This window comes from Trichosurus vulpecula, chromosome 6, assembly GCF_011100635.1.
Source record: "Trichosurus vulpecula isolate mTriVul1 chromosome 6, mTriVul1.pri, whole genome shotgun sequence".
NCBI classification, from domain to species: domain Eukaryota; kingdom Metazoa; phylum Chordata; class Mammalia; order Diprotodontia; family Phalangeridae; genus Trichosurus; species Trichosurus vulpecula.
In genome coordinates this window covers 131,148,946-131,176,918 of record NC_050578.1, presented here as the reverse complement: position 1 = coordinate 131,176,918, position 27,973 = coordinate 131,148,946, and the positions used below count along the sequence as shown (strand labels likewise).

At 36.2% G+C, this 27,973-nt stretch overlaps 1 protein-coding gene across 1 annotated transcript in view; it reads left to right on the top strand.

The window, feature by feature from the left end:
• SPOCK3 (SPARC (osteonectin), cwcv and kazal like domains proteoglycan 3) overlaps positions 1 to 27,973 on the top strand; it is a 448,691-nt gene that overhangs the window by 134,411 nt on the left and 286,307 nt on the right. Inside the window, exon 3 of the mRNA XM_036763292.1 lies at positions 1,693 to 1,738. Within this exon, the coding sequence (XP_036619187.1) occupies positions 1,693 to 1,738 (46 nt within the window). The remainder of the gene's footprint in view (positions 1 to 1,692; positions 1,739 to 27,973) is intronic.

The following is a 27,973-nucleotide window of genomic DNA, read 5'->3' as shown; positions in this document are numbered from 1 at the left end:
TGTTAGGACACCTCCCATTTTGTACTCTCTTTCCACCAGAGTGAGATGGACCTTTCCCGTTAATCCCCTAGACTTCTCTAGTTAAAAGATTTATTCACCATGTCTTTCTCCTGGCTCTGTAGGTTTCAGGGTTTTTCCTGGGATGACATTTTCTGAGTTTTTAGAAGTCAACAATGGAGAGTGAGAGTAACTTACTTCTTACTCTGTCATCTTGGCTCCTGGAAGTCAATCTGTGAGAAATAATTTTTAGTGAAACTCTTTCCACCATCCTCTTCTATTCTGCCTCTCTCTTCAACTGGATGTGTTTTGGGGAATTGTGTCTCTTGTCAATCTGTTTTATTTTTCTGCACAAACCACCTCAAAGAATTTCATAATTGATCCACTCATCAATAGTATTAATGGTGGTGTAAATATAGAACCATTTCTAGATTCATCAAAGTCTCCTTAGTGTTATTCTATTAGTACATTGTCTTGATCCTTAAGGGAATGCCATTCGCATTTTATGGTCATCCAAAGAAGATACTTCTTTGAATAGTTTTAGATCTCCTTTTTATATTACAGGACATTTTTTTCCTGAGGTTAAATGAAGGACTGAATTTGTGTGTGTGTGTGTGTGTGTGTGTGTGTGTGTGTGTGTGTGTGTGTATGTGTGTGTGTGTGTGTGGACCCCTTTGGAAGTCTGGTGAAGCCTAGGGACACCTTAACAGAATAATGTTTTTGAAAGCATGAAATTAAACATATAGGAACAAAAAGGAAACCAATTACATTGAAATAAAGTTTTCAAAATATTCTTTTAAAAAATACAAACTGTGCATTAAAAATCCTTGGTTTAGAGAGTTGTAATATAAGTAGAACAAAAGTTCCTTCTGTAAATTTTGTATTTAGCTTTGGTTTTTTCTTTTGAGGCCTACACAATTTTTTATCAAACATTTACATGTTGCTATCTGTCTGATGTATATAAAGGAAATGTATAGTTGTGCTCCTTTTACTAAACTTTTTGGTCCAGAATTATTATTTCATCAGTACATATTAGCTTTCTATGTAGGAACTGCCTTTACCAGCATATAAATGAATGTTACAGATTTAAAACTTGATTTAAAGTTTAATTAGGTCTCTCCTTTCCTTCAGATTTTCAAGTTTATATTTATAATTTAATTGAACTTTCAGTTAATGACCTCACAATGTAATAACTAAAATGTGGCTATAATATATGGACTAATGTAGAATAGTTTTTTTGTATTGTTACCTTGCAATATTAATAGATCTACTTTAAATTACTGGTGGAAAATGAAATTACATAATTGAGACCTAGTACATTTTAAATTGCATATTAACATAAAATATTTATTTATCATGAAAAATCCCACCCCATACATTGATACTTCGTTTTATTAAAATACTAATTAAAATGTTACCTAAAATGGTTACATGTAGTAGTGAGCGATTTTATTTAGGGATTTAAATTTCATAGTAGTTTTATATTGCATATTTTTAGAAAGACATTTCAATACTATATGAGCAGTTTGTTTCTTCTTGATAATTATATTTTTTCTTTGTTTATTTTTTACTGCTTTCCATCAAAGGAAGTAGAGGTTTGTACACAACTTCTCTAGTTGGCATTTAAGATTTTTGCCTGAATTTTTGAATTGTAGTTCTTCATATCATATTAAATTCACATTATTTTCCCTCTAGGATGATTATTTCCGTACTTGGAGTCCAGGTAAACGCTTTGATCAAGGTAAGAAATACAATATGCTAGAGTGTGGCTATACTCCATTCTTTTCTAACACAAATTGTGTAACATATTTTAGATTCTTAAGATTCAAAAATGAAGGTTCCGAGACAGTTGTCTAATAACTCATTGAGAAAGAGGACTGTCAGTAGATTCATTTATAGAAGCAGTATTTGTACAATTACTATCATCTTTGAATGCTATACTTACATAACTCTTAAGTCAGTTAAGATTTTTTTTTGTATACACTGTTTTTCAGATTTTGGTTTATATGCAAAATAGTGAAGAAATAATGGATGCTATTTCACTTCTGGAGTTTTTGGATGTCTGTTTATTCTATCTGAGTCAAATATGACTAAATTAGATTTAGAATTAATTTGATTTAAAATTTAGTCACTGGATGGTAAAGTTGTTGTTCTTTATGAAATTTCATAATGCATGGTTGGATGGACCTTTATGTCAGTAAAAAATGTATTATTTCAGTAGACTGAGGCAGTACCTTCTTGAGACCATGAGGGAATGAGCCCTATCATTATATAAAAATTAAAATTCATTGCCTTCTGGAATATTGCTTGTATTTCTGGTTAGCCCCATTTAGGTAAGTCTAATTAAACTGATGAAATTTAATGATGATGATTAATGGGTAAAAAAAATTCCTTTGAATATAAACTGAAAATGAACAACAAAAAGATTAGGCATAATGATTGCAGTTGAAAGATTGAAAAGCTCTGTACTCAGACTATAAATTTCAGGGAAGGTGTAAAGTTGAATTGTAGAAAGGACAGAGTATTATTGTTGCATGGCCTGGCTTGATTCTTGCTTTGCACTCAAGAACTGGGCTCAAGGCCTTTCTCTGACACATACTGGCTTTGTAACCCTGGATAAGCCTCTTAAACTTTCGGTGTCCCAAACAATTCTTTAAAACTATAAATTACAATTAAGTTGTTGGCCTACACCATTTCATAATGGAGTTTTGTACGCCAAAAAAATCAGATTTTCAGATGAGGAGAAGAGGGAGGACATGTAAATGTTCCTTTCAATTCATAATCATAGAATTTCCTTAGTCCACAATCTTGAAGCTTAATTTTTTTGTAATAGATGAAAGGAATTGCTGCTTTATGTAGAGATATAAATGGACAGAATTTATTGCCCCCAAATACAATATGAAGTGAAAAAGAATAATTGTGAACATATAAGGATTGGAGAATTATGTTTTATTAAATGAAATTAAAATGGTTTGAATGCATTCCTTATCTTTTAAATATGCTATCTTGGAAAATAATATTCTCCTCCAAATCATTTCCTGGCAAGATATTCAGATCCATAATAGCCATTACTAAGGGGATTTTGAATTTTTCAAAGACTCATGTACCTATTGTGTACGTATTGTGAGATCACCATCATTTCATACCTGATCATGATTTGTAAGTTTGGCAGTATCATTACATATACTCAATTTTCCAGAGTTGTGACCCATCAGATGACATTATAATTGAATGGTGACCTGCCAGTCAATGTTAATCTTCAGATGCAATAAATTAAGTGAAGTGCATGGTAGACTGTATACATATAATATGAAGGGAGAATTTATTATTTTAAAATAGGTAGAAGCTGTACATGCTGTTTAGAAATGTGGGTATAACACGTCATTGACAATAAATAGCAAAATAGGCATTTAAGATAGGAATTTTCCACTGGAAAAAACCCCTACTGTCTGCTGAGAAGGTACTGCTGGCTATGGTGCAGAACTGTTTGCTAAGACTTGCATTGCCAGTACAATAGTGGAATGCATCCAGCAACTGAAATTTGAGATCCTACCCAATCTGGCATGCAGTTCTGATGTTGTGGACAGATAATTCAGATATTTCCAAGTGTGACAATATAGATATTCCAAATTGATTGCATTCTTTACCAAAACAAAACTTTTATCTCACATATTCAAATAGTTTCTCTTCCAAAAGTAGGAAATTATTTTGTCGCCACATAGAGTATGCTCATGTCTTTGCATTAAGTAGTTAGGATATCCTACTTAAACGTTATTATTAATATTAATGTCATTTTCGAGAGTTCCCCATACTGAATAACTAGATTGAACAAACCATGTGTCAATTTCAATTCATTTTCATCTGTTCTTTAGCATTATAACTTTGTTTATAATATTATAAATTTGTTATGTTTTCCAATTACATTTAAAATAATTTTCAACCTTTTTTTAAATTTTGAATTCCAAATTCTCAACCTTCCTCCCTCCTTTCCCTGTCCTCTGTTGAAAATGCAAGCAATTTGACATATATTATACTTGTGTAGTCAGACAAAACTATTTTTATACTAGCCATGTTGTAAAAGAAAAAAAATAAGAAAGTTAAAATAAAAGTATCTTTCAATCTGTATTCAAACTTCATTAGTTCTGTCTCAGGAAGTTGCATAGCATTTTTCGTCATAAGCCCTTCAGAATTGTTCTGAGAAGGAAAAGTTGAGGTCACCCAGTACTTTAGTTTTACTATTTACTCCGGTAACTCACTTAGCTTTTCCTTTAAAATTGTGGGTACTGTATCATTTGGTGCATATATGTTTATTATTGATATTCATTGTCTATGATACCTTTTACCAAAAGGTAGTTTTTCTCCTCATCTCTTTTAATTACATCTATTTTTGCTTTTGCTTTGAGATCGTGATTGATACCCATGCTTTTTTTTTTAACTTCACCTGAATCATATTAGATTCTGCTCCAGTTATTTACCTTTACTCTGTGTGTATTTGTTTGCTTAAAGTTTTTTTTCATATACAATATGTTTTAGGATTCAGGTTTTTAACTCACTCTGCTATTCACCTCTATTTTATGGATGAGTTCATCCCATTCACATTCAGAGTTTTATTACTGTGTATTTTCCTCCATCCTACCCCCTCTCCTTTCTCCTTTTCTCTCTCTCCTTTTACTCTTTCCTTCCTCAAAAGTGTTTTGCTTCTGACCACTGCCTCCCCCAGTCCATTTTCCTCTCTGTCCTTGTCCTCTTCCCTAATTCCCCCTCTTCTTCTACTTCTGTGTAGGGTAAAAGTTTTTCTTAATACTCAAATGAGAGTGTGTATTATTCCCACTTTTCAGCCAATTCTTATGAGAGTAAGGTTCAAGTGTTGCCTGCCATCCCCTCATCTTCTTCTCCACTGTAAAAACTCTTTTGTGCCTCTTTATGCAAGATAATTTACCCCATTTACCTCTTATTTTCTCCTTCTCCCAGTGCATCCTTCTTTCTTTTTCCTTAATTTTATTTATTTATTTTTGGCTATGATACCATAGTAGTCAACTCATTCCTGTGCCCTCTGTTTATGTAAACTTCTTTTAACTGTCCTAATAATGAAAAGTTATGAGATACAAATATAATCTTCTCATATAAGAATGTAAACATTTTAATCCTTATGATTTATCTTTCCTGTTTACCTTTTTATGCTTCTCTTGAATCTTGTATTGGAAAGTCATTCTTTTTTATTCAGCTCTGGTCTTTTCATCAGGAATGCTTTAAAGACAATATAAGGGGTACAAGTGATAATGATATGAAAGAATATCATATACAGAAAATCACATGAATTTATTCTTCTCTCCAGAACCTATACGTTAGGGAGTAATTTGTTCATTAAAAATATTAATTAAGGTAGTGGCAGGCAGAGCCAAGATGGTGGAGTGAAAACAGGGACATACCTAAGCTTCCTCAAATTCTTTGAGATACCTCTTGAGAAGTGAATCTGAACAGTTTTGGGAGAGGTAGAATCCACTAACAGAGTTTGGCAGGTTTCCAAGCCAGGAGAGTCCAGAAAGAGAGGTATCTGTTGTACCAAGCTGGGAGAGCTCTGGGCATGTGGAGCCATCTAGGAGCACCATACTGAAATGGGAGCATGCAAAGACCACCCTCTCTGTGGTGGCAATCCCCACACTTCTTCAGCACAGGAAGGAAGTCAATTGGAGTTAGCAGAGACAGAAGCATAGTGCCTGCAGTGGCAGCAGAAGCTACTATGGAGCTATCACTCAGTCCATAGTCTAAAGGTTTGAAAGTCACCTTCTTGAATTTCCCAGAGCCATAACAACTGAGGAAACTCATAAGAGCTCTCATCCCTCCCTCAAAAAAAACCCAGAGAATACTACTCTAGGAGAATCCCTGGAATAGAGGAGTCAGAAGTTGGGGTTCAAAAGTCTTTTTAATTCGGGAGGCAGTTGGACCCCCTTGTGATAATGGAAGGAGGCCAGTGTAGGGAGGGAAGCACCCCAGTAAGCCCCACATTAGCAGACCAGTGGGAGATCCTGAGCTGAAAAGCACCACCACCAGGACTCCAAGCATGCCTTTGCACCACCAGGGGAATTGGCAGATATCGGTGCAGACTTATGGCTGAGACCACCTGTGCTATATAGTGTAGCCCTAGGGGGAGAGGAGATTTCCAGCAGCCAGAACATCCCTCCCAAACAACTCACACAGTGTTCCCATGGGGAAACTCAGAAAAACTTCACTGGGCCTCGATTGTTGGCACACACCAGCCAGCTTTAGCTCAGCATCAGAGGAGCTGCAGCAATATATAGCTTCTATCAGACAGAGCTAGAGACTACAGTAAACAAAATCAATACCTGGGTGCCTAGCTCTCAACACAAGAAGTTTGGAACAGAGCCCCCTGCGCCCCAGAAGCAGAGATCCACTTTAAAAGGCAGGGAAAAGGTAACTACAATGAAGAAAAAAGCTAGAAAAGTATAAAAAGACCATTTAATCATATTATAGGAACAGAGAAGATCAAAATGTGAATTTAGAAGAGGACAGCAGTGACACTCTACCCAGATCTGAAACTTCAAAAGGGACTATGATCTGGTCTGAAGCCTAAGAAAGATTACTGGAAGAGCTCTAAGGGGATTTTAAAAGCTAAAGTAGACAAATAAGAGAAGAATTAGAGAATCTAACAGGAGAAAATTAATTCTTGAAAAATGAAATTGACTAAATGAAAAAAGATATGCAGAAGGGATCTGAAGAAAATAATTGGTTGAAAATTAGAGTTGGGCAAGTAGAAGCTGAGTCTCTAAGGAATCAAGAATCAGGCAAACCAAATCTAAAGAATGAAAAAATAGAAGAAAATATGAAATATCTTATTGGAAAAACAAATCACCTGGAAAATAGATCTAGGAGAGAGAATAAAAAATAGATAGAAAGGATAGAAAGGGGATAGAAAGGAATATACTTTTTTCTCAGTGGTGCATGGCACATACACAAAAATTAACCATGTACTGGGAATTAAAAATCTCACAGTCCAGTGCAGAAAGGCAGAAGTATTCAATGCATCATTTTCAGATTATGATGCAATAAAAATTATTTGTAATAAAGGACTATGCAAAGACAGAGAGAGACTTAATTAGAAACTAAGTAATCTAATCCTAAAGAATGAGTGGGTTAAAGAACCAATCATAGGAATAATCACTAATTTCATTCAAGAGAATGACAATAATGAGACAGCATAGCAAAATTTGTAATATGCCGCAAAAGCAGTTTTTAGAGGAAATTTTATATCTCTGAATGCTTATGTGAATAAAATAGAGAAAAAGGAGATCAATGCATTGGGCATGCAGATGAAAAAGCTAGAAAAAGATCAAATTGAAAATCCTCAGTTAAATACAAAATTATAAATACTGAACACAGAAGGTGAGATTGATGAAATTGAAATCAAGAAAAAATTGAACTAATAAATAAAACTGAGAGCAAGTTTTATGAAAAAAAACAATAAAATTAATAAAGCTATGGTCAATTTTATTTAAAAAAAGAAAGAAGTAAACCAAATTACCTGTATCAAAAATGAAAAGGGTGGATTCAGATCCAATGAAGAGGAAATTATAACAATAATTAGGAAGTATTTTGCCCAATTATATGCCCCCAAGTTTTATAATCTTAGAGAAATGAATGAATATTTACAAATGTATACACTGCCCAGTTTAACAGAAGAGGAAATAAAATACCTAAATAACCCCATCTCAGAAAAAGAAATTGAGCAAGCGATCAATGAAGTCCCTAAGAAAAGATCTCCATGACCAGATGCATTTACATACGAATTCTATCAATCATTTAAAGAACAATTAATTCCCATACTATTTGGGAAAATAGGTGAAGAAAGAGTCCTACCAAATTCTTTTTATGACACAAATATGGTACTAATACCTAAACCAGGAAGAGTCACAATGGAGAAAGAAAATTATAGACCAATTTCCCTAATGAATATTGATGCAAAATTTAAGATAATAGCAAAAAGATTGGAGCAACTTATCATGAGAATAATTCACTGTGACCAGGTAGGAATTATTCCAGTAAAGCAAGGCTGGTTCAGGATTAGGAAAACCATCAACATAATTAATCATATCAACAACAAAATTAACAGAAACTATATGATTATCTTAATAGTTGCAGAAAAAGCCATTGACAAAATACGGAACGCATTCCTATTAAGAACACTAGAAAGCATAGGAATAAACAGAGTCTCCCTTAAAATGATAAGTAACATCTATGTAAAACCATGTGCAAACATTATGTGCAATGGGAATAAGCTAGATGCGCTCTCCATTCTGGAGAGGAGTTTGGAACTGTGCCCAAAGGGCTATAAAAATGTGCATACCCTTTGACCCAGCAATAGAACTTTTAGGGCTGTATCTCAAAGAGGTCACACAAGTGGGAAATGGACCTGTATGTACAAACATGTTTATAGCAGCTCTTTTTGTGGTGGCAAAGAATTGAAAATCAAGGAGATGCTAATCAGGTGGGGAATGGTTAAACAAATTGTGGTATATGAATGTAATAGAATACTATTGTGCTATAAGAAATGAGGAGGAGATGGCCTTCATCATAGTCTGGAAAGTCTTATATTAACTGATGCTGAGTGAGGGGAGCAGAAGCAGGAGATCATTATACACAATTACAGACACGTGGTATCTGTGATGACTACCTTTGATAGACTTGGCTGTTCTCATCCATGCAAGGTTCAAACACAGCTCCAAAAGTCTCATGATGGAAAAAAACCATGCACATCCAGAGACAGAATTATGGGGTCTGAATGCAGATTGAGGAAACCATTTACTCTTTTATTCATTCTTTTTTTGTTTTGGTTTCTTCTTTTTCGTGATTCATTCCATTGGTTATTATTATTCTTTTCAACTGAACTATTATGTAAATGAATTTAATGTGAAGGTTTACAAGGCCTATATTGGATTATATGCCACCTTGGAGGGTATGGGGAGGAAAGGAAGGGAGAGGAAATTTGGAACTCAAAAATTTGTGGAACTGAGTGTTGTAAACTAAAAATAAAAATGCATTTTAAAAATCTTTATTAAACATCTAATATGTGTATATTTGTGTGTATGCATAAAATGAAATTCAATTTCATGTTATACATACACATAAGATCTAATTGTAATTCATAAACACTAATTTTCACATGTGTATATTTATAGATATTTCATCTCTCTTTATTTCCATGACAACTTTGCCATGGTTATGGGCCTCCCGTATCTGCTGTGTTCATTTTGCCCTAGTACACTGTGATGCTTGCATATGTCCGTATCACTGCTCTGTAGCTGATGGAGCTAGTCAGGTCAATAAAATAAAGTAATTCCTTTGATTATATATGTCTGCTGTTTGCTTTTGTGTATCCAGTATTTCAGTGAGTGACTTAAAGCACTTGGGAAAAGATAGGTTCTACTTTTTCTTCAATGAAAAGCTATTGAATAAAAAGGCAGTAGAGGAGGAAGGAAGGGCAGAAATGGATCAGATGAATGATTGGTTGAATGAATGATTCAGTTGATGTGTATATTCAAAGATGTGAGTTCACTACCACGGTGAAAATTTTAATCTACATTTTCTCAATCTGTAAATTTTTTGCCATTGTCTTCTCACACTTTTTTATTGTCTACCTGTGAGGATCTCTCTGTCTCATCTGCTAAAGACTAAAGCTCAAAGCCCTACCTCTAGGGTTTTTGATATTTCTTTTAGTCTAAATATTATCATCAGTAAGCGTTGGCATTTCTTTTTTCTCTTTTTTTCTTAAGTTTACTGAAAAATAAATATACAATAGAAAAAGGAAAAAGAAAAAAATATTAGTAATGAATATTGAAACTTAAATACAAAATAAGAACAGAAAAAAGCAGGTCATGTGCAAAGCAGAACATAAGAGAGGATTCAAAATATACATCAATAAATTTCCATTTCAAAGAAGCCTTTATAATAAAATATAATGCTTTGTGTTAAGAGGTGTCGATTTCTTATTTGGTTTCTTCTAAGTTTTCTTTTGTTCTCTGCTGTGCACTTTTTACTTTGTTCTTTTCCCACTTCCCCCCTGAAGGCTACAATTAACCACAGGTATACATACATATGTTTGTATATGTATGGATAGATAGATGTATTCATACACATATACATATCCATACATACACATATACATATATACATAAATATATTCTCATATAGACATATACATTCCCTAACAAATTCTACTCCTGATACTTGTTTTTGTGTTTGTGTATCTATTTCCTATCCCTCCTGACTCCTATACTTTACTTCTACCCACTACCATGCCCTCCTATCACTTAACCTACCGCCCCTCCAATGATCCCTTCCTTATCCTCCCATTCCAATGAGTCAAACATCCTTCTATTTCCCTCATTGACTTATTCTCTCACCCTCCCCCACCCCGAGATCCCTCCCTTGTCATCTCCTCTCTCCCTATCTCTTTAACATTTAATTTGTTTCTGAACTTAGACAACTCTCTAGATATATATGTATTTTTTGCCTCTTGAACCCATTCCTGATGAAAGTAGGTTTCCAGAACTAACAGCCCTCACTCTGCCATCTAATTTCTCTGTGTCAATTTTTCCTCTTGCACCTCATTTGTATAAGATAATTACTTTATTTGGCTCTTCTTAAATAGTTTTACTTTCTAAAGTCATATCATACTCAAGTATAACTCGATAGATATTTGTTATGAACAACCCAATTACTAATAACAATCTTAGACATGTGTTTTGCATTTTACATGTGTAAAAGGTAAACGATCTGTCCTTGTTGATTCCCTTGTAATTAATCATTGTATTTTATATTTCCCTTTGCTCTTGTATGTCAAATCCTGCATTAAGTTCATTATTTTAACAAAGTGATAAAAGTCTGATAATTCATTAAATGTTCATTTTTTATTCATTCAAGATAATTCTTAGTTTTGCTGGGTATGATATTTTTACCAGAGGCCCAGCTCTTTTGCTGTTTGATATATAGTGTTCCAAGTCAAGTGGTCTTTTAGTGTCATTCCTTCAAGGCCTGGAGTGATTCTAATTGTTGTAGCAACATGTTTAATTTGCTTGTTTTTTCCTTGTTGCCTGTAACATCTTCTTGAGCTGGAATCTAGCTATGGTGCTCCTATAGGTTTTCCTTGTAGGATCTCTTTCAGGTGATGAGCTTTGGATTTTTACTATCTCTAATTTCCCTTCCTGTTCTAATGCTTCAAAACACTTTTCTTGGATTATTCCTTGTATTATTGTATCATGTTTCTCTATTTTTAATTACCCCATTTTATTTTTAGTTTTCAAATTTCAGCTCCCCAAGATTTTGAGTTTTAAACTTTTTCCACCTCCCAATACCCCTCACCCCTAAGACAGATTGCAATCTGATATAGGCTGTACATATACATGCATATGAAACATATTTTCACATTAGTCATTTTGTAAAGAAGAATTAGAACAAATCCCCAAGATTTTGAGTTTTAAACTTTTTCCACCTCCCAATACCCCTCACCCCTAAGACAGATTGCAATCTGATATAGGCTGTATATATACATGCATATGAAACATATTTTCACATTAGTCATTTTGTAAAGAAGAATTAGAACAAATGGGAGGAACAACAAGAAAGAAGAAACAAAAAAACCAGCAAAAAATAGGACTGCAAATAGTGTGCTTCCATCTGCATTCAGACTCCAAAGTTCTCTCTCTGTAAGTGGATAGCATTTTCCATCATGAGTCTATTGGAGGTGTCTTAGATCGTTCCATTGCTGAGAAAAGTTAAATCTATCAAACTTATTTATCACACAATGGGACTGTTACTGTCTACACTATTCTTCTGGTTCTGCTCATTTCATTCAGCATCAGTTCATATAAGTCTTTCCAGTTTTATCTGAAGTCCACTTGTTCATCTTTTCTTATAGTGCAATAGTATTCTATTGTACTCATGTACCACAATTGTTCAGCCATTCCCCAACTGATGGGTATCCCCTCAATTCCCAATTCTTGGCCACCACAAAAAGAGTTGCTCTAAATAAGTTTGTACATGTGTGTCTTTTTCCCGTTCATATGATCTCTTTGGGATACAGCCCTAGAGATGATACTGCAGATCAAAAGGAACGCACAGTTTTATAGCTCTTTGGGCATACTTCCAAATTGCTCTCCATAATGGCTGAATCAGTTCACAATTCCACCAACAAGGCATTACTGTTCTACTTTTCCCACATTTCTCCAACATGTATCATTTCCTGTTTTGACATGTTAGCTAATCTGATAGGTGTGATGTGGTACCTAAGAGTTGTTTTGATTTAAATTTCCCTAATACGTAGTGATTCAGAGCATTTTTATGTGACTGTAGATAGCTTTAATTTCTTCATCTGAAAACTGCCTGTTCCTATCCTTTGACCAATTATCAATTGGGAAATGACTTGTATTCTTACAGATTTGACTGAGTTCTGTATATATTTGAGAAATGAGACCTTGATCAGAGACAGTGAGTATAAAACTTTCTTCCCAGCTTTCTGCTTCCTGTCTTGTCTTCATTTAATTGGTTTTGTTTGTGCAAAATCTTCTCAACATAATGTAATCAAAATCATCCATTTTGCATTTCATAATATTCTCTATCTTGTATTTGGTCATAATTTTCTCTCCTCTCCATAAATCTGAAAGGTAAACTATTCCTTGCTCTCCTAGGTTGATTATAGGCCTTTATGCCTAAATTGTGTAGGCATTTTAATTTTATTTTGACATACAATCTAAGATGTTGGTGTATGCCTGGTTTCTGCCATAATGTTTTCCAGTTTTCCCAGCAGTTTTTGTTAAATAGTGAGTTTTTATCCCAGAAGCTGGAGTCTTCAGGTATGTCAAACAGTGGATTACTATAGTCATTAACTACTGTGCCTTGTTTACCTCACTCATTCCACTGATCCACCACTCTATTTGTTACCCAGTACCAAGTACTTTTAATCATTGCTGCTTTATAATACAATTTAAGATCTGGTACGATTAGGCCACTTTCCCTTTCTTTTCATCAGTTCCCTTGATTTTCTAGACTCTTTTTTTCTTCCAGATGAATTTTGTTATTTTTTTCTAGCTCTATAAAGTAATTTTGGTAGTTTGATTGATAGGTCACTGAATAAGTGAATTAATTTAGGTAGAATTGTCATTTTAATTATATTAGCTCTGCCTACCGATGACCAAGTAAGGTTTTCTCCAATTATTTAGATCTGAAATTATTTGTGTGAAAAGTATTTTGTAATTGTATTCCTATAGTTCTGGGTTTGTTTTGGCAGGAATATTCCTAAATATTTTATAATATCTACAGTAACTTTAAATATAATTTCACTTTCTATCCCTTTCTCCTTTGGGCTTTGTTAGTGACATAATAGAAATGCCAATGATTAATATGAGTTTATTTTATATCCTACAACTTTGCTCAAATTATTTACTATTTCAAGTAGTTTTTTAGTTTATTCTCCAGGTTTCTGTAAACATACCATCATATCATATGCAAAGAATGATAGCTGGTTTTTTCTTCTTTGCCTATTCTAATTCTTCAATTTCTTTTTCTTCTCTTCTGCATCCCATAAACCTTGATATGGTTTCTTATTATTCTTATTCTCTTTGATGAACTTATTAATTATCTTGATGATTTGTTGTTTGACTCACTCATTCTTTAGGGTTAGTTATTTCCAATTAATTTTTAGTCTATCTTTCCATGATCCTTTATTACATATAATTTTTATTGCATCATGATCTGAAAAAGACACATGTAGTATTCCTGCCAATCTGCCTTGGATTTTGAGGCTGTTATGTCCTAATACATGGTCAATTTTTGAGCAGGTGTCATGTACCACTGAGGAAAAAAAATATATGCCTTTCTAGCCCCATTCAATTCTCTCCAGAGATCTATGATATCTAACTTTTCTAAACTTCTATTCGCTTCCCTAACTTCTTTCTAGTTTATTTTGTGGTCAGATTTATCTAGTTCTTTTTAAAAAAAATTTTAAAGGGGGGAAAAGGCAGGGCAATTTAGGTTAATTGACTTGCCCAAGGTCACACAGTTAGTAAATGTGTCAAGTGTCTGAGGCCAGATTTGAATTTGAGTCCTCCTGACCCAAGATGGTCACTGCACCACCTAGCTTCCCCTAGATTTATCTAGTTCTGAGAGGGGGAAGTTGACCACTTTTGACCACTGCCTTTCTCAATCTGACCTCCCTTCTATTGCCCCCTCTCTTGTCTTTCCCTTTCCCCCTACTACTTGTTCCCTCTTTTCTATCCACCCCTGTCTTTTCTTTCCGCTTTTCCCTCCTACTTCCTATAGGGTAAATTAGTTTCCTGTACCTAACTGAGTATGTTATTCCCTCTTTGAGTCAAATCTGATGAAAGTAAAATTCAAACAATGCTCATCTCCCTCCCTTCCTTCCCTCTACTGTTATGTTTTTATGTTCCTTCATGTGATGTAATTTACCCCTTTCTGCCTCCTCCTTTCCTCTTCTCCTAGTATAATCCCTTTTTGCCATGTAATTCAATTTTTTTCATCATCACACCAATGTCAACTTATACCCACATTTTCTGTCTATGTATACCTCTTCTAAATGTTGTACGAAAGATACAGTTCTCAAGAGTTATGTGTATCATCTTCCTTGTAGGGATGTAAACAGTATGCCCTTATCGAATGTGTTTTTTTCCTATTTTCCTTTTTATGTCTCTTTTGAGTCTTGTATTTGAAGATCAAATTTTCTGTTGAGCTCTGGTCTTTTCAGCAAGAATGTTTGGAAACAGCATACCCAAAGCTCAGCTGGGTCTGACCCTTCTTGTCAGCAAAGGTTCCCTTGTTCTTCCCTTGCTCTGAGGTCAACTCCCTCACTGTCCTGGGGGTAAAGTTTCCTGTGTCTGGGCTGAGGCTGAGACAGTCTCCCAACCCAGCTGACCCCAGGGCTTACTGCTTGTTCTTTATTGGGACCCAATCCTGGAGGAGTTTACTCTTCAGAGACTAAACCTTGTCCTCAGATTTTTCTTCAGATCTTCTCCTATTGCCTCAGGAGGGCCCCTGTTCTATCCCTACTTTTGTTAATTTTACTGCTCCATGTTTGTCCTGACCTGCTATTTTATTTCTTTTGTGGGGAAAAATATTGAGATCTTGGAATTTACTGACCTACTCTGCCATCTTCCCAGAATCCTGTTAGAGTTTTTGATATTTTAAGAACCCTAGGACAGCACTTGATTACTCATCCCTTCCTTTTCAAACATGGTTTGTCCATATCCTTTCCCTGCCATGTCTTGATATTTTTCATGTTCCTTCTCCAATGTAGATAATGCTTCATAATGATGCTGCAGCCAACTTATATCTACCATAATTTCATTGCCTTGTAGTTTGCCTTCAATTTTGATTCCTTGAAGCTGTTTTATATAACTCACAAGTACATAACATTTCCAGGACAATATTGATATTGAAAAGATGGTGTTTTCTGTCAGGGAATGTACTTTTGCAAGTACATGCCATGCAAACCTCATTTCCTTTGCTGATAGAATTACTACTCTAATATCAGTGGAATGCTGTAGACATGGTTAAGCTATATTTTAGGAAAGTTCTTGATAAAGAATTTAGCAATATTCTTGTAAAGGGAAAAGAGTTATACATAGATTAAATTGCAATTTAATTAGATTCCAATCTGGAGCAAATGAATAGTAGTTAATATTTCAATGTCAACTTTGCTGTATGTCTGCAGTGTAGAACATCAGACATTTGTGTTTTTCAGTCAGTTACTTGGATAAAGTCATAGATCACATACCTATGGAGGTTTCAAAAGGCAAAGCTGAAGACAGCTAACACAATGATAGAGTCAATATCACAAAATACCTTGACAGGTTAGAACATTAGGTTGGCTGACAGACTTTGCTCTTCTCAGCAACACAAGGTGCAGGCACAACTCCAAAGGACTCATGATGGAGAATGCTCTCTACATCCAGAGAATGAACTATGAAGTTTGAATGCAGATTGAGGCACACTTAATGCTCGCCTTTTTCTCTTCTCTTTTGTTTTTGTTTTTGGGTTTTTTTTTGTTTTGGTTCTGTTTCTTCTTTCTCATGACTCATTCCATTGGTCATAATTCTTCTCCGCAACTTGACTAATGTATAAATTAATTCAATGTGAAGTTATTCATTGTAGTTATATGAGATTCCATGCCATCTTGGGGAGGGAGGGGGGAGGGAGGGGAGAAAATCTGGAACTCAAAATTATGTAGAACCATATATTGTAAACTAAAAATAAAAATAAATATAAAAAAGAACATTAGGTTGTCTCTAAGAAATTAAATTTGATAGCAATAAAAGTAAAAATGATATTTAGCTAAGCCAAATACTGTCCCAAGTACAAGTTCGGGAAATTTTGTTTAGATAGTAAAAGCTTCGAGATTTAGTTGACTGCAAACTTAATATCAGTCAGAAGTATATTACGGGATCCTTTCACTACCCCCTGAACCAAAAAAAAAATTCAATCTTGATTTGTATTTAGAGAATCAAATCTACTAGGAATTGGGAAGTTATTGATCATCTTCCTTCTGGCCTAGTCAGACCACATCTAGAATATATGTATTTCAGGTGCAATTTATAAAGGACATTGGTTAGATGAGGTTCATTCAGAGGGAGGCAACAAGGATGGTGAAGGGCATTGTAACTTGAAGAAAAAGTGAAAGACAAGAAAGTCATTTGAAAGTAATGGTTACTTACAGTACAGATTTCTTCTGTATAGTCTGATTCACTTGTTCTTTCTGGCTTGATCTTCTTGAATGTCATTTTTACTTTTTATGGCATAAAGAACATTTCCATAGCACATAAGATACTACCAGTATCTACTAGTTTCCTTCAAAAAATGTACTACTTGGAGGGCACTGGACATATGTATGGTATATGTGAGCAAAATGTATTATGTTACACATACTTGAGAAGAAGAACTTGTACACTGATTATAATTTTAAAAACTTATGATTGAGAAATAGATATGCTGTCCACAGAGTGGATGCCAATGATGTGTTCCATTGCTATCCTTGGAAGAGAAAAGAAGGGACTCAGCAGGTTTTTTTGGGGGGGGGGAAGGACACATGAAATCATGAAGTGACATGAACAAGTGTTGCTCATAATTGGTAGACTTGAATGGATTTGTGATTTGCATTGCTACAGAGGGCATACACAATAATGAGATCACAGATCCATTTAAGTATTTTGTTGCTTGAGTTTTTCTTTATGTACTCTCACTTCTAGGTGTGTAAATGCATTTTAGAATGAACTGCCCTAACTGGTTCTTGTGCAAGTTTTTCTGACTCTCTAGTGTGTTGTGATAAAGGAGTGTTTATAATTTTGTATGTTCCCCACATTACAGAATCTCAGGATTATAGTTGTAAATAACCTTGGTAATAATTTAATCTAACCTTTTCCATGATCCTCCTTCATGATGTTCTGCAAATGAATTCATCTGGTAATTTATTTTTCCTGTTTCTCAATGAGATTAGATACTTCACAGGTTCCTGGATATACAGCTAGAAAGGACTTTAGATATAAAAGATCATCTATTCCAATCCCTTCATGCTCTTGATTAAACAGGTAAATGTGAGAACAGGGGATCTGAACCTCACCACTCTAACTCTGATCCAGTACTCTCTCTATTATGCTGCTCAGCTCTTCCTAAGCTCCTTTAGGTCCCTCAATGGTAAAACTAATATAAATTGGTTAAGTGTATTTTCAGTTACTTGACCTCTGCACAAAACCTCTCATATCCATCCCCTTGGCACTCACAGCCACCTAGTTCAGGTGTTTGTCTTTCTTTTTTATTATTATTTTATTTATAGTCTAAAACACTCAGTTCCACAAGTTTTCGAGTTGAAAAGTTTTTCCCCCTCCTTCTTCTTCCCCCTGTCCCCCAAGATTGTATGTAACCCAATGTAGCTTTTACACATGCCTTCACATTGAATTTATTTACATAAAAGTTCAGTTGTAAAGAAAAATTATAACCAATGGAATGAATCATAAGAAAGAAGAAACAAAACCAAAAAAAGAAGGAAAAAACAGAGCAAATAGTTTGCCTCAATCTGCATTCAGACTCTGTAATTCTTTCTCTGGATGTGTATAGCTTTTTTCTCATGAGTCTTGAAGCTGTCTTAGAACCTTGTATTGCTGACAAACCCAAGTCTTTCAAAGTTCTTCATCACAGATACTGTGTGTCTGTAATCATGTATAATGATCTCCTGGTTCTGCTTTCAGTTCATATAATTCTTTCCAGGTTATAATGAAGTCTGGCCGCTCCTCATTTCTTATAGCACAATGGTATTCCATTATATTCATATACCACAATTTCTTTAACCATTCCCCAATTGATGGGCATCCCCTGGATTTCCAGTTCTTTGCCACCACACAAATTGCTGCTATAAATATTTTTGTATTCACAGGTCCATTTCCCACTTGTGTGATCTCTTTGGGATACAACCCAAAAGTGGTATTTTTGGGTCAAAGTGTATACACATTTTTATAGCCCTTTGGGGCAGAGGTCCAAACTGCTCTCCAAAATGGCTGAATCAGTTCACAACTCCACCAACAATGTAACAGCGTTCCTATTTTCCCACATCTTCACCAGCATTTATCATTTTCCTGTTTTGACACGTTAGCCAATCTAACAGGAGAGATGTGGTACTTAAGACTTGTTTTGATTTGTATTTCTCTAACCAATAGTAATTTACAGCATTTTTCCATATGACTATAGGTATCTTTAATTTCTTCCTCTGAGGGCAGAGCTAAGATGGCAGAGTGAAAATAGGGACTTTCCAGAGCCCTCTTACAAATTCTGTCAGATACCCATAAAAAAGTGAATCTGAGCAGATTTGACAGAGGTAGAAGCCACTATGAGACTGAGTGTGGCAGATTTCCTGCCCTGAAGAGTCCTGAGGGTGGACAGGATAGATCTGTGGGTTGGAAGAGTGCTAGGCATGTGGAACTGCACTTGACCACACCAGAGTGGGAGCAGAAGTGGAACTGAGCCGGCAGATCAGGCTGGGGGAATTCGGAGCACTTGGAACTAAACCATACAGGAGCAAGAGTAGGAGCAGGTATGGAGTTGAATTCCCAGCTGTGGTCATGTTCACCAGGCCCCTCAGCCCAGGATAGGAGTCTCTTGGAGCTACACGAGACAAAAGCACAGAGCCAGAGGCCATGGTAGCAGCTACTAATGGGGCTATCAACCCACAGTCTAATTGTTTGAAACTCACTTTCTTGTACCTCTGAAAGTCATAATGACCAGGTAAAATTGCTCTCATCCATCCCTTGAAGAACCAGGGAATATAGTCATAGGAGAAACCCTAGAATAGAGGAGCCAGAAGTGGGGTTCAGTAGTCTTTTACCTCAGGAGGCTAAGGAGACCCTTTCTTGCATTAATGACAGGAGACCAGTGAAGGAAGGGAGGGATCCAAATAAGCCCAACCTTAGCAGATCAGTAGGAGTTCCTGAGCCCCAGGGGAGTGGAGCCAGCAAGTACCATCACTAGGACCCAAAGTATGACTTTGCACAGTCTGGTGAATTAGCAGACACCAGCACAGATGGCTATAGCCCAGCCTTAGGGAAGAGGAGACTTCCAGCAGCCAGACCAACCCTCCCCCATGCCTCATGTTCTAACCCCAGGGGAAAATCAAAAAGACTGCACTGGACGTCAGTCCTTGGCACACACTAGCCACCTTCAGCTCAGCACAAGGTGAGCAACAAAACCAGAGGCCACAGGACACAAATCCTGTAACCAGTCCCTGAGCTCCCAAAACAAGAAGCTTGGGACATAGGCCCCTGGGCCCCAGAAGCAGAGATCAACTTTAAAAAGTCAGGCAAGGTGAGTGTTCCCTCAAGCACTACACCCGCTCTCCCGGGGAGCATAATAAAATGCCTTCCTCTGCCCACTCTGGTCCTGAGTTCTTTGGCTGTGAATGGGCAAATCACATGGGTTTTCCTAAGGTCAAGTGAAGGGAAGCAACAGGCAGCGGAAGCTCGCCAGGCTTACTCCTGGATCTTGTCTTGGGGTGTCCTGTGATCCCCACTGCGGTGTTAAGAGGGCTACCACTCTGGATTCCCTTGGGGAACCCTGTGGTCTGCACGGCCTTCTTAAGGGGACGTCACATGGGACTTCCGGCCCTGTCTCGGGAGCCTTGTGATCTTACTGCCATCCTAAGGGGCCATCACTTGAGTCTTCCTTAGGGTCTGACCCCTAGGAGGCCCTGTGATCCCCACAGATTAAGGGATGGCTACCACTTGGTCTTCCTCTGGGAGTCCTGTGGTCTGTACAGCCTTCCCTAGGGATTATCACAGGGTTCTTCTTCAGGACTTTGGCCTTGCTTAGGAAGTCCAGTGATCCCCAAAACCACGTTTCTCACAATTTGGGGGCTCGTCGCGGGATTCTGAAGACCCCAGGAAGGGTGAGTAAGATAGGGCAGAGGGAAGAGCGCTCCCGCTCACTGTTAGAGCGGTCCCACTGTCTTAAGCTGAAAATCCCCTGGAGGCTCTGAAGGACCTGAGACGTTGTTTGAATAAGAAGAGTGTGCAGATGAACGCAAAGGAAACGGCCGGAGACTGCGCAAGTCAGGTCACCTGAGCAAGGTAGGAACAAACGGGTAGTAGTACTGCCTTGTCAAGTCTGGGGGTTCTAGGTTGAGAAGTAAGGTTTGCCTAGAACGGGAAATAAGAGCTCTAAGAAAAGGTACCTGGGGAGGATGGAAAGGGTCCTCCTAACGTTCCTCCTCCCGTTAGGAAGAATGTTGGCTAGCTGGGAAACTAACCATGACTCTAGCAGGAGTGGAGGAATGGTTACCCCTGCTCCTGCAGCTGTATCAGTGTGAGTGTTCCCTCGAGCACTACACCCGCTCTCCCGGGGAGCGTAATAAAATGCCTTCCTCTGCAAAAAAAAATAAAAAATAAAAAAAATAAAAAAATAAAAAGTCAGGCAAGAGGCAAACACCAAGAAGAAGCCATCCATAAAAACAAGGACCATGGAGAGAGGGAAGATAAAAATATCAATTCGGAAGAGGACAGCATTGACACTATACCCACATCTGAAACCTCACAAGGGAATATGAACTGGCCTAAAGCCCTAAAAGTACTGCTGGAGTAATTAGAGAGGTAAAAGAAAAATAATGGAAAAATAATTACTGATGAAAACAAAAAAATGAGAGCAAAGTAAAATTGTTGAAATGGAAAAGAAGGTACAGAATCTAATTGGAGAAAATGACTCCTAATATAAATGGTAAAGGGAATACAAAAAGTGAAATGGAGCAGGGGATACAGAAGCTAAATGAAGAAAACAATTTGTTAAAATTAGGATTGGGAAAGTAGAAGCTAATGACTCTATGAGACATAAAGAATCACTCAAATGAAATCTAAGGAATGGAAAAAAATAGAAGAAAATATGAAATATCTGATTGGAAAAACAATTGACCTGGAAAATAGATCCAGGAGAGATAATCTAAGAATTACTGGTCTACCATGATGAAAAAAAAGTGACAGAACAATATCTTCCAAGAAATCATCAATGCAAATCGCCCCAAGGTCCTAGAACCAGAGGGTAAAATAGTCATTGAAAGAAACCAATCCCCTGAAAGAGATCCCAAATTGAAAGCTCGAAAGAACATTGTAGCCAAATTCCAGAATTATCAGGTGAAGGAGAAAAATATGGCAAACATTCAGAGAGAAACAATTCAAATATCATGAAATTACAGTAAGGATCACACAGGACCTTGCAGTTTCCACATTCAAAGATAGGAGGGATTGGAATATGGTATTCCTAAAGGCAAAGGAGCTTGGAATACAACAAAGGATCAATTGTCCTGCAAAACTGAGCATAATTTTTCAGGCAAGGAGATGGTCATTCAAAGAAAAAAGGGAATTCCAGACCTTCCTGACGAAAAGGATAGAGCTCAATGGAAAATTTTACCTTCAAATACAAAACTCATGAGAGACAATAAAAGGTAAACGGGGTGGGGGGGAAGCTTCTTATTCAATGAGGGCAAATTGTATATAGGATTATATTATTTTATTTATGTTATATATAGATATGTTAATATTGATAATGGTATAGTTACTGTGACAATTAAAAGGGATATTCATAGTCAGAGGGTGTGAGTATAAATTACCTGATGTTAAGATAAAAAACAGTTAAGGGGTACAAAGGGATTGTTCTGGGAGAAGAGGTAAGGAGATAGAAAAGGGTAAATTATGTCACATGAAGAGGCACAAAAACATAGTTTTATGAAAAATAACAATAAAATTGATAATCTTTTGGTTGATATGAATAAAAAAAGAAAAAAGCAAATTAACAGTATCAAAAATGAAAAACGTGAATTCACCTCAAATGAAGAAAGAAATTAAAACAATAATTAGGAATTATTTTGCACAATTGTATACCAATAAATTTGATAATCTTAGGGTAAAGTGTAAATATTAACAAAAGTATAAATTACCCACGTTAACAAAAGAGGAAGAAAATACTTAAATAACCACATATGAGAAAAAGAAATTGAACAAGCCATAAATGAAATTCCTAGGAAAAAATATCCAGGCTAAGATGGATTAACAAGCAAATTCTATCAAACATTTAAAGAACAATTAATTCCAATCTTTTATATAGTATATGGGAAAATAGGTGAAGAAGGAAAAGCAAGTTGGAGAAGTAGAGGTAAAATTGGGAAGAGAAATGAGAATGATGCAAGAAAACCATGAAAAACAAGTCAGTGACCCAAAGGACAGGGCAGTTCTCCATGATAATTTCTTGAAAGGAGACCCAAAAAAATACTGAAAAAAATATTGAAGAAAACAACACCTTAAAAAAATAGACTAACTCAAATGGCAAAAGAGCTCCAAAGAGGCAATGAGGAGAAGAATGCTTTGAAAGACAAAATTAGCCAAATGGAAAAGGAGGTCCAAAAGACCACTGAAGAAAATGCTACCTTAAAAATTAGATTGGAGCAAGGGGAAGCTAGTGACTTCATGAGAAATCAAGATATTATAAAACAGAACCAAAGGCATGAAAAAGTGGAAGACAATGTGAAATATCTCATTGGAAAAACCACTGACCTAGAAAATAGATCCAGGAGAGATAATTTAAAAATTATTGGACTACCTGAAAGCCATGATCAAAAAAAGAGCCTAGACACCATCTTTCAAGAAATTATCAAGGAGAACTGCCCTGATATTCTAGAGTCAGAGGGTAAAACAAAAATTGAAAGAATCCACCGATCACTTCCTCAAAAAGATCCCAAAAAGAAAACTTCTAGGAATATTGTCACCAAATTCCAGAGCTCCCAGAACAAGTTTAAGATACTGCAAGCAACCAGAAAGAAACAATTTGAGTATTGTGGAAAAAACAACCAGGATAACACAGGATCTAGCAGCTTCCACATTAAGGGATCACAGGGCTTGGAATATGATATTCCGAAGGTCGATGGAGCTAGGATTAAAACCAAGAATCACCTACCCAGCAAAACTGAGTATCATGCTCCAAGGCAAAATATGGATTTTCAATAAAATAGAGGACTTTCAAGCTTTCTCAGTGAAAAGACCAGAGCTGAATAGAAAATTTGACTTTCAAACACAAGAATCAAGAGAAGCATGAAATGGTAAACAAGAAAGAGAAATTATAAGGGACTTACTAAAGTGGAACTGTTTTGTCCACTTTCCTACATGGAAAGATGATATTTGTAATTCATGAGACCTTTTTCAGTATTAGGGTAGTTGAAGGGAATATACATACATATAGACAGAGGGCACAGGGTGAGTTGAATATGAAGGGATGATATCTAAAAAAATAAAATCAAATTAAGGGATTACAGAGGAATATATTGATCGAGGGGGAAAGGGAGAGATAAATGGGGTAAATTCTCTCACATAAAAGTGTCAAGAAAAAGCAGTTCTGTAGGAAGGGAAGAGGGGGAATGAGTGAATCTTTCTCTAATCGGATTTGACTTGAGGAAGAAATAACATACACACTCAATTGGGTATCTTACCCTATAGGAAAGTAGGGGGAAGGGGATAAAAAAGGGTGCATGACAGAAGGGAGGGCAGATAGGGGGAGAAGGTAATCAAAAGCAAACACTTTTGGAAAAGGACAGGGTCAAGGGAGAAAATTGAATAAAGGGGGACAGGATAGGATGGAGGGAAGTATAGGTAGTCTTTCACAACATGATTATCGTGGAAGTGCTTTGCATAATGATATATGTGTGGCCTATGTTGAATTGCTTGCCTTCTTAAGGAGGGTGGCTAGGAAGGAAAGAGGGGAGAGAATTTGGAACTCAAAGTTTTAAAAGCAGATGCTCAAAAAAGTTGTTTTTGCACGCAACTGGGAAATATGATAACATAGGGAATGGGACATGGAAATTTATCCTGCCGCACAAGAAAGCAAGAGGGAAGGTATGTGTGGGGGGGAATGGTGTGACAGAAGGGAGGGCTGACTGGAGAATGGGGCAATCAGAATATATGGCATCTTCTGGTGGGGGAGGGTAGAAGTGGAGAGAAAGTTTGCAACTCAAAATCTTGTGGAAATCAGTGTTGAAAACCACATTATTACATAATAAAATATGAAAAAAAGAATTCACTATTTCACAAAAACAGCTGAGAAAACTGGAAAATTGTATGGCAGAAACAGGGGATAGAAAATATTTTACACTGTATACCACAGTAAAGTCAAAATGGGTTGATGATTTAGGAATAAAGGCTGATTCCTTAAGCAACTTAGGACATCAAGGATTAGTTTATCTGTCAGATTTATGGGAAAAGGAAGAATTCACAACCCAACAGGAGTTAGTGAGTGTTACAAAATGCAAAATGGATAATTTCAATAATGTTAAATTAAAAAGTTTTTGTATAAACAAAGCCAATGCAACAAAGATTAGGAGTAAAACAGAAAATTGGGAAAAAATCTTTACAACCAGTGTCTCTGATAAAGGCTTCATATCTAAAATATACAGCAAATGGAACCAAATTTATAGGAATACTACATACATAATACATATATACATAATATATATTACATACATATCGCAATTGAGAAATGATCAAAGGATATGAACAGGCAGTTTTAGAGCAAGAAATTGAAGATATCTATAGTCGTAGGAAAAGAAGCTCTAAATCACTATTAATTAGAGAAATGCAAATCAAAACAACTCTTAAGTACCACATCTCTCCTGTCAGATTGGCTAACATGACAAAAAAAGAATATAATAAACTCTGGAGAGGATGTGGGAGGAACAGTGTTACATTGTTGATGGAGTTGTGAACTGATCCAGCCATTCGGGAGAGCAATTTAGACCTTTGCCAAAGGGCTATAAAAATGTACATACTCTTTGACCCTGCAATAGCATTTCTAGGGAAATATGCCAAAGAGATCATACAAGTGAAAAATGGACCCATGTATAAAAAAAATATTTATTGCAGTGCTCTTTGTGGTAGCAAAGAATTGGAAATCAAGGGGATGCCCATCAATTAGGGAATGCCTAAACAAATTGTGGCATGTGAATGTAATGTAGTACTATTGTGCTATAAGAAATGAAGAACAGAACAGCTTTATTGCAACCAGGAAAGCCTTCTTCAGACTGATGTTGAATGAGGGGAGCAGAACCAGAAGACCATTATACACTATTACAGATACAGGGTCTCTGTAAGGGCTAAATTTTATAGACTTCATTCCTCTCATCAATACAAGGTTCAAAGACAGCTACAGAAGACTCATGATGGAAAAAGTTATGCACATCCATAGAAAGAATTATGAAGTCTAAATGCATATTGAGACAAACTATTTGCTCTATTTTTCCTTCTTTTTTGTTTCATTTTTCCTCTCTCATGATTCGTTCCATTGATTATGATTCTTCTTTACAACTGGATTATTGTGTAAATCAGTTCAATGTGAAGGTAAATGTAGAACCTACATTGGATTACATGTCATCTTGGTGGATGGGGGAGGAGAAGGAGGCAGAGAAAATTTGGAACCCAAAAACCTATTTAACTGAATATTGTGAACTATAAATTTAAAAAACATCAATAAAAAACACTAGAAATCATAGAAGTAAATGAAGTTTTCCTGAAAATAATTAGCATCTACTGAAAACCATCAGCAAACATTATACGTAATGGGGAAAAGCTAGATGCATTCCCAATATGATTAGGGATTGAACAAGGATGTTCATTGTCACCCCTATTATTCAATTTGGTACTAGAGATGTTAGCTTTAGCAATAAGAAAAGAAAAAGAAATTGAAGGAATTAAAACAGGCAAAGAATAAACTAAGTTGTCAATCTTTGCTGATGATATGATGATATACTTAGAGAATCCTGGAGAATCAAGTAAAAGCTTCTTGAAACAATAAATGGCTTTAGCAAAGTTGAAGGAAAGAAAATAAACCCACATAAATCCTCAGGATTCCTATACAATACTATGTAAAGCCAATCAGTAAGTGAAAAGATCTTTCCTGCCCATTGAATAGGCTTCAGGTGGGGCTCCAAGTGAGGCCAACAAAAGGAGGTCTGATTAGATGTTTGCTGCTAAGTAGGCCCCAACCCCCTAGTTACTAGGTGCTAAGCCAATGTGAACCATGAAACCCTCAGGGCACCATAGGGAGTTCCTAAGACCAGAGCCAATGGTATGTCCCTAAGCTGGTCAATCAAATGACATCCTAGTCTTATCAGATGATGTCTAAGGACTATAAAAAGAGAAAACAGATCTTGGAGAAGCAGATGTGGCAGAAGCAGGAGAAGGAGCAGTGGATGCAGAACCAGCAGAACCCAGAGCAGTAGAAGCTGGAGGAGTGGAAGCTGAGGAGCAGAAGAAGCTGATGCAGCAGACAATGAGAGAAGCTGAAGGAGCAGCAGCTGGAGAAACTGAGGACAAGGAGGAGCAGAAACTGAGGACTGAGGACTGAGGACTGAGAACAGTGCAGAGACCTGAGAGCCAGCTCCCAGAGCATACAGATGGAGGGTGCTGAGCAGGGGCTTGAGACTCGTGATTAATCTTCTTACAGGAGGGCCCTAGCAGTGGGGGAAGCACAAGTATGGCTTGGCTTGCTGCCATAGTATTTTTCTGTGAACTCCTGGTCAGTATTGTGACATGGGCATATTGGTTTTGAAATGTTCTTGCCACAATATCAAATTGGGGTTATTAGTACTTGGTTCTGGTCCTTTGGAGTTTAAATAAATGCTTTAATGCCTCTGCCTTCTACTTAGAGAATTCCTTATATCTTGCAATTCCTTACAATTCAGGCATGCTCATGGTCCTCTTCAAGGTCATGAACTTTGCCTTAATGGTATATAGTAGCAAAACCCAACAGCAAGTGATAGAAAGAGAAATTCCATCTAAAGTTACTATAGACAATATAAAATATTTGGGAATCTATCTGCCAAGACAAACCCGGGAACTATATTAACACAATTACAAAACACTTCTCACACAAATAAAGTCAGATCTAAATAAATGGCAAAAAAAAATTGCTTGTCGTTAGCCAAGTTAATATAATAAAAATGATAATTTTACCTAAAGGTTATTTAGCACCATACCAATCAAACTACCAAATAATTATTTTACACTGATAGATAAAATAATAACAAATTTCATCTGGAACAACAAAAGATCCAGAATATTGAGGGAATTAATGTAAAGGAATGCTAGGGAATGAGGCCTAGCCATACCAGATATTAAACTCTATTATAAAGCAGTAATCATCAAAACTACTTCATACTGGCTAAGAAATAGAGTGGTGAATCAGTGGAATAGTTTAGGTGCACAAGATGCTTTAGTCAATAAATATAATCATCTACTTTACTGGGCATAGACTCCTATCTTACTCCGTATACCAAAATAAAGTCAAAATGGGTTAGTGACTTAGATTTAAAGGCTGATACTCTAAGGTATTTGGGAGAGAAAGAAATAGTTTACCTGTCAAACTTCTGGTGAAGGGAAGAATT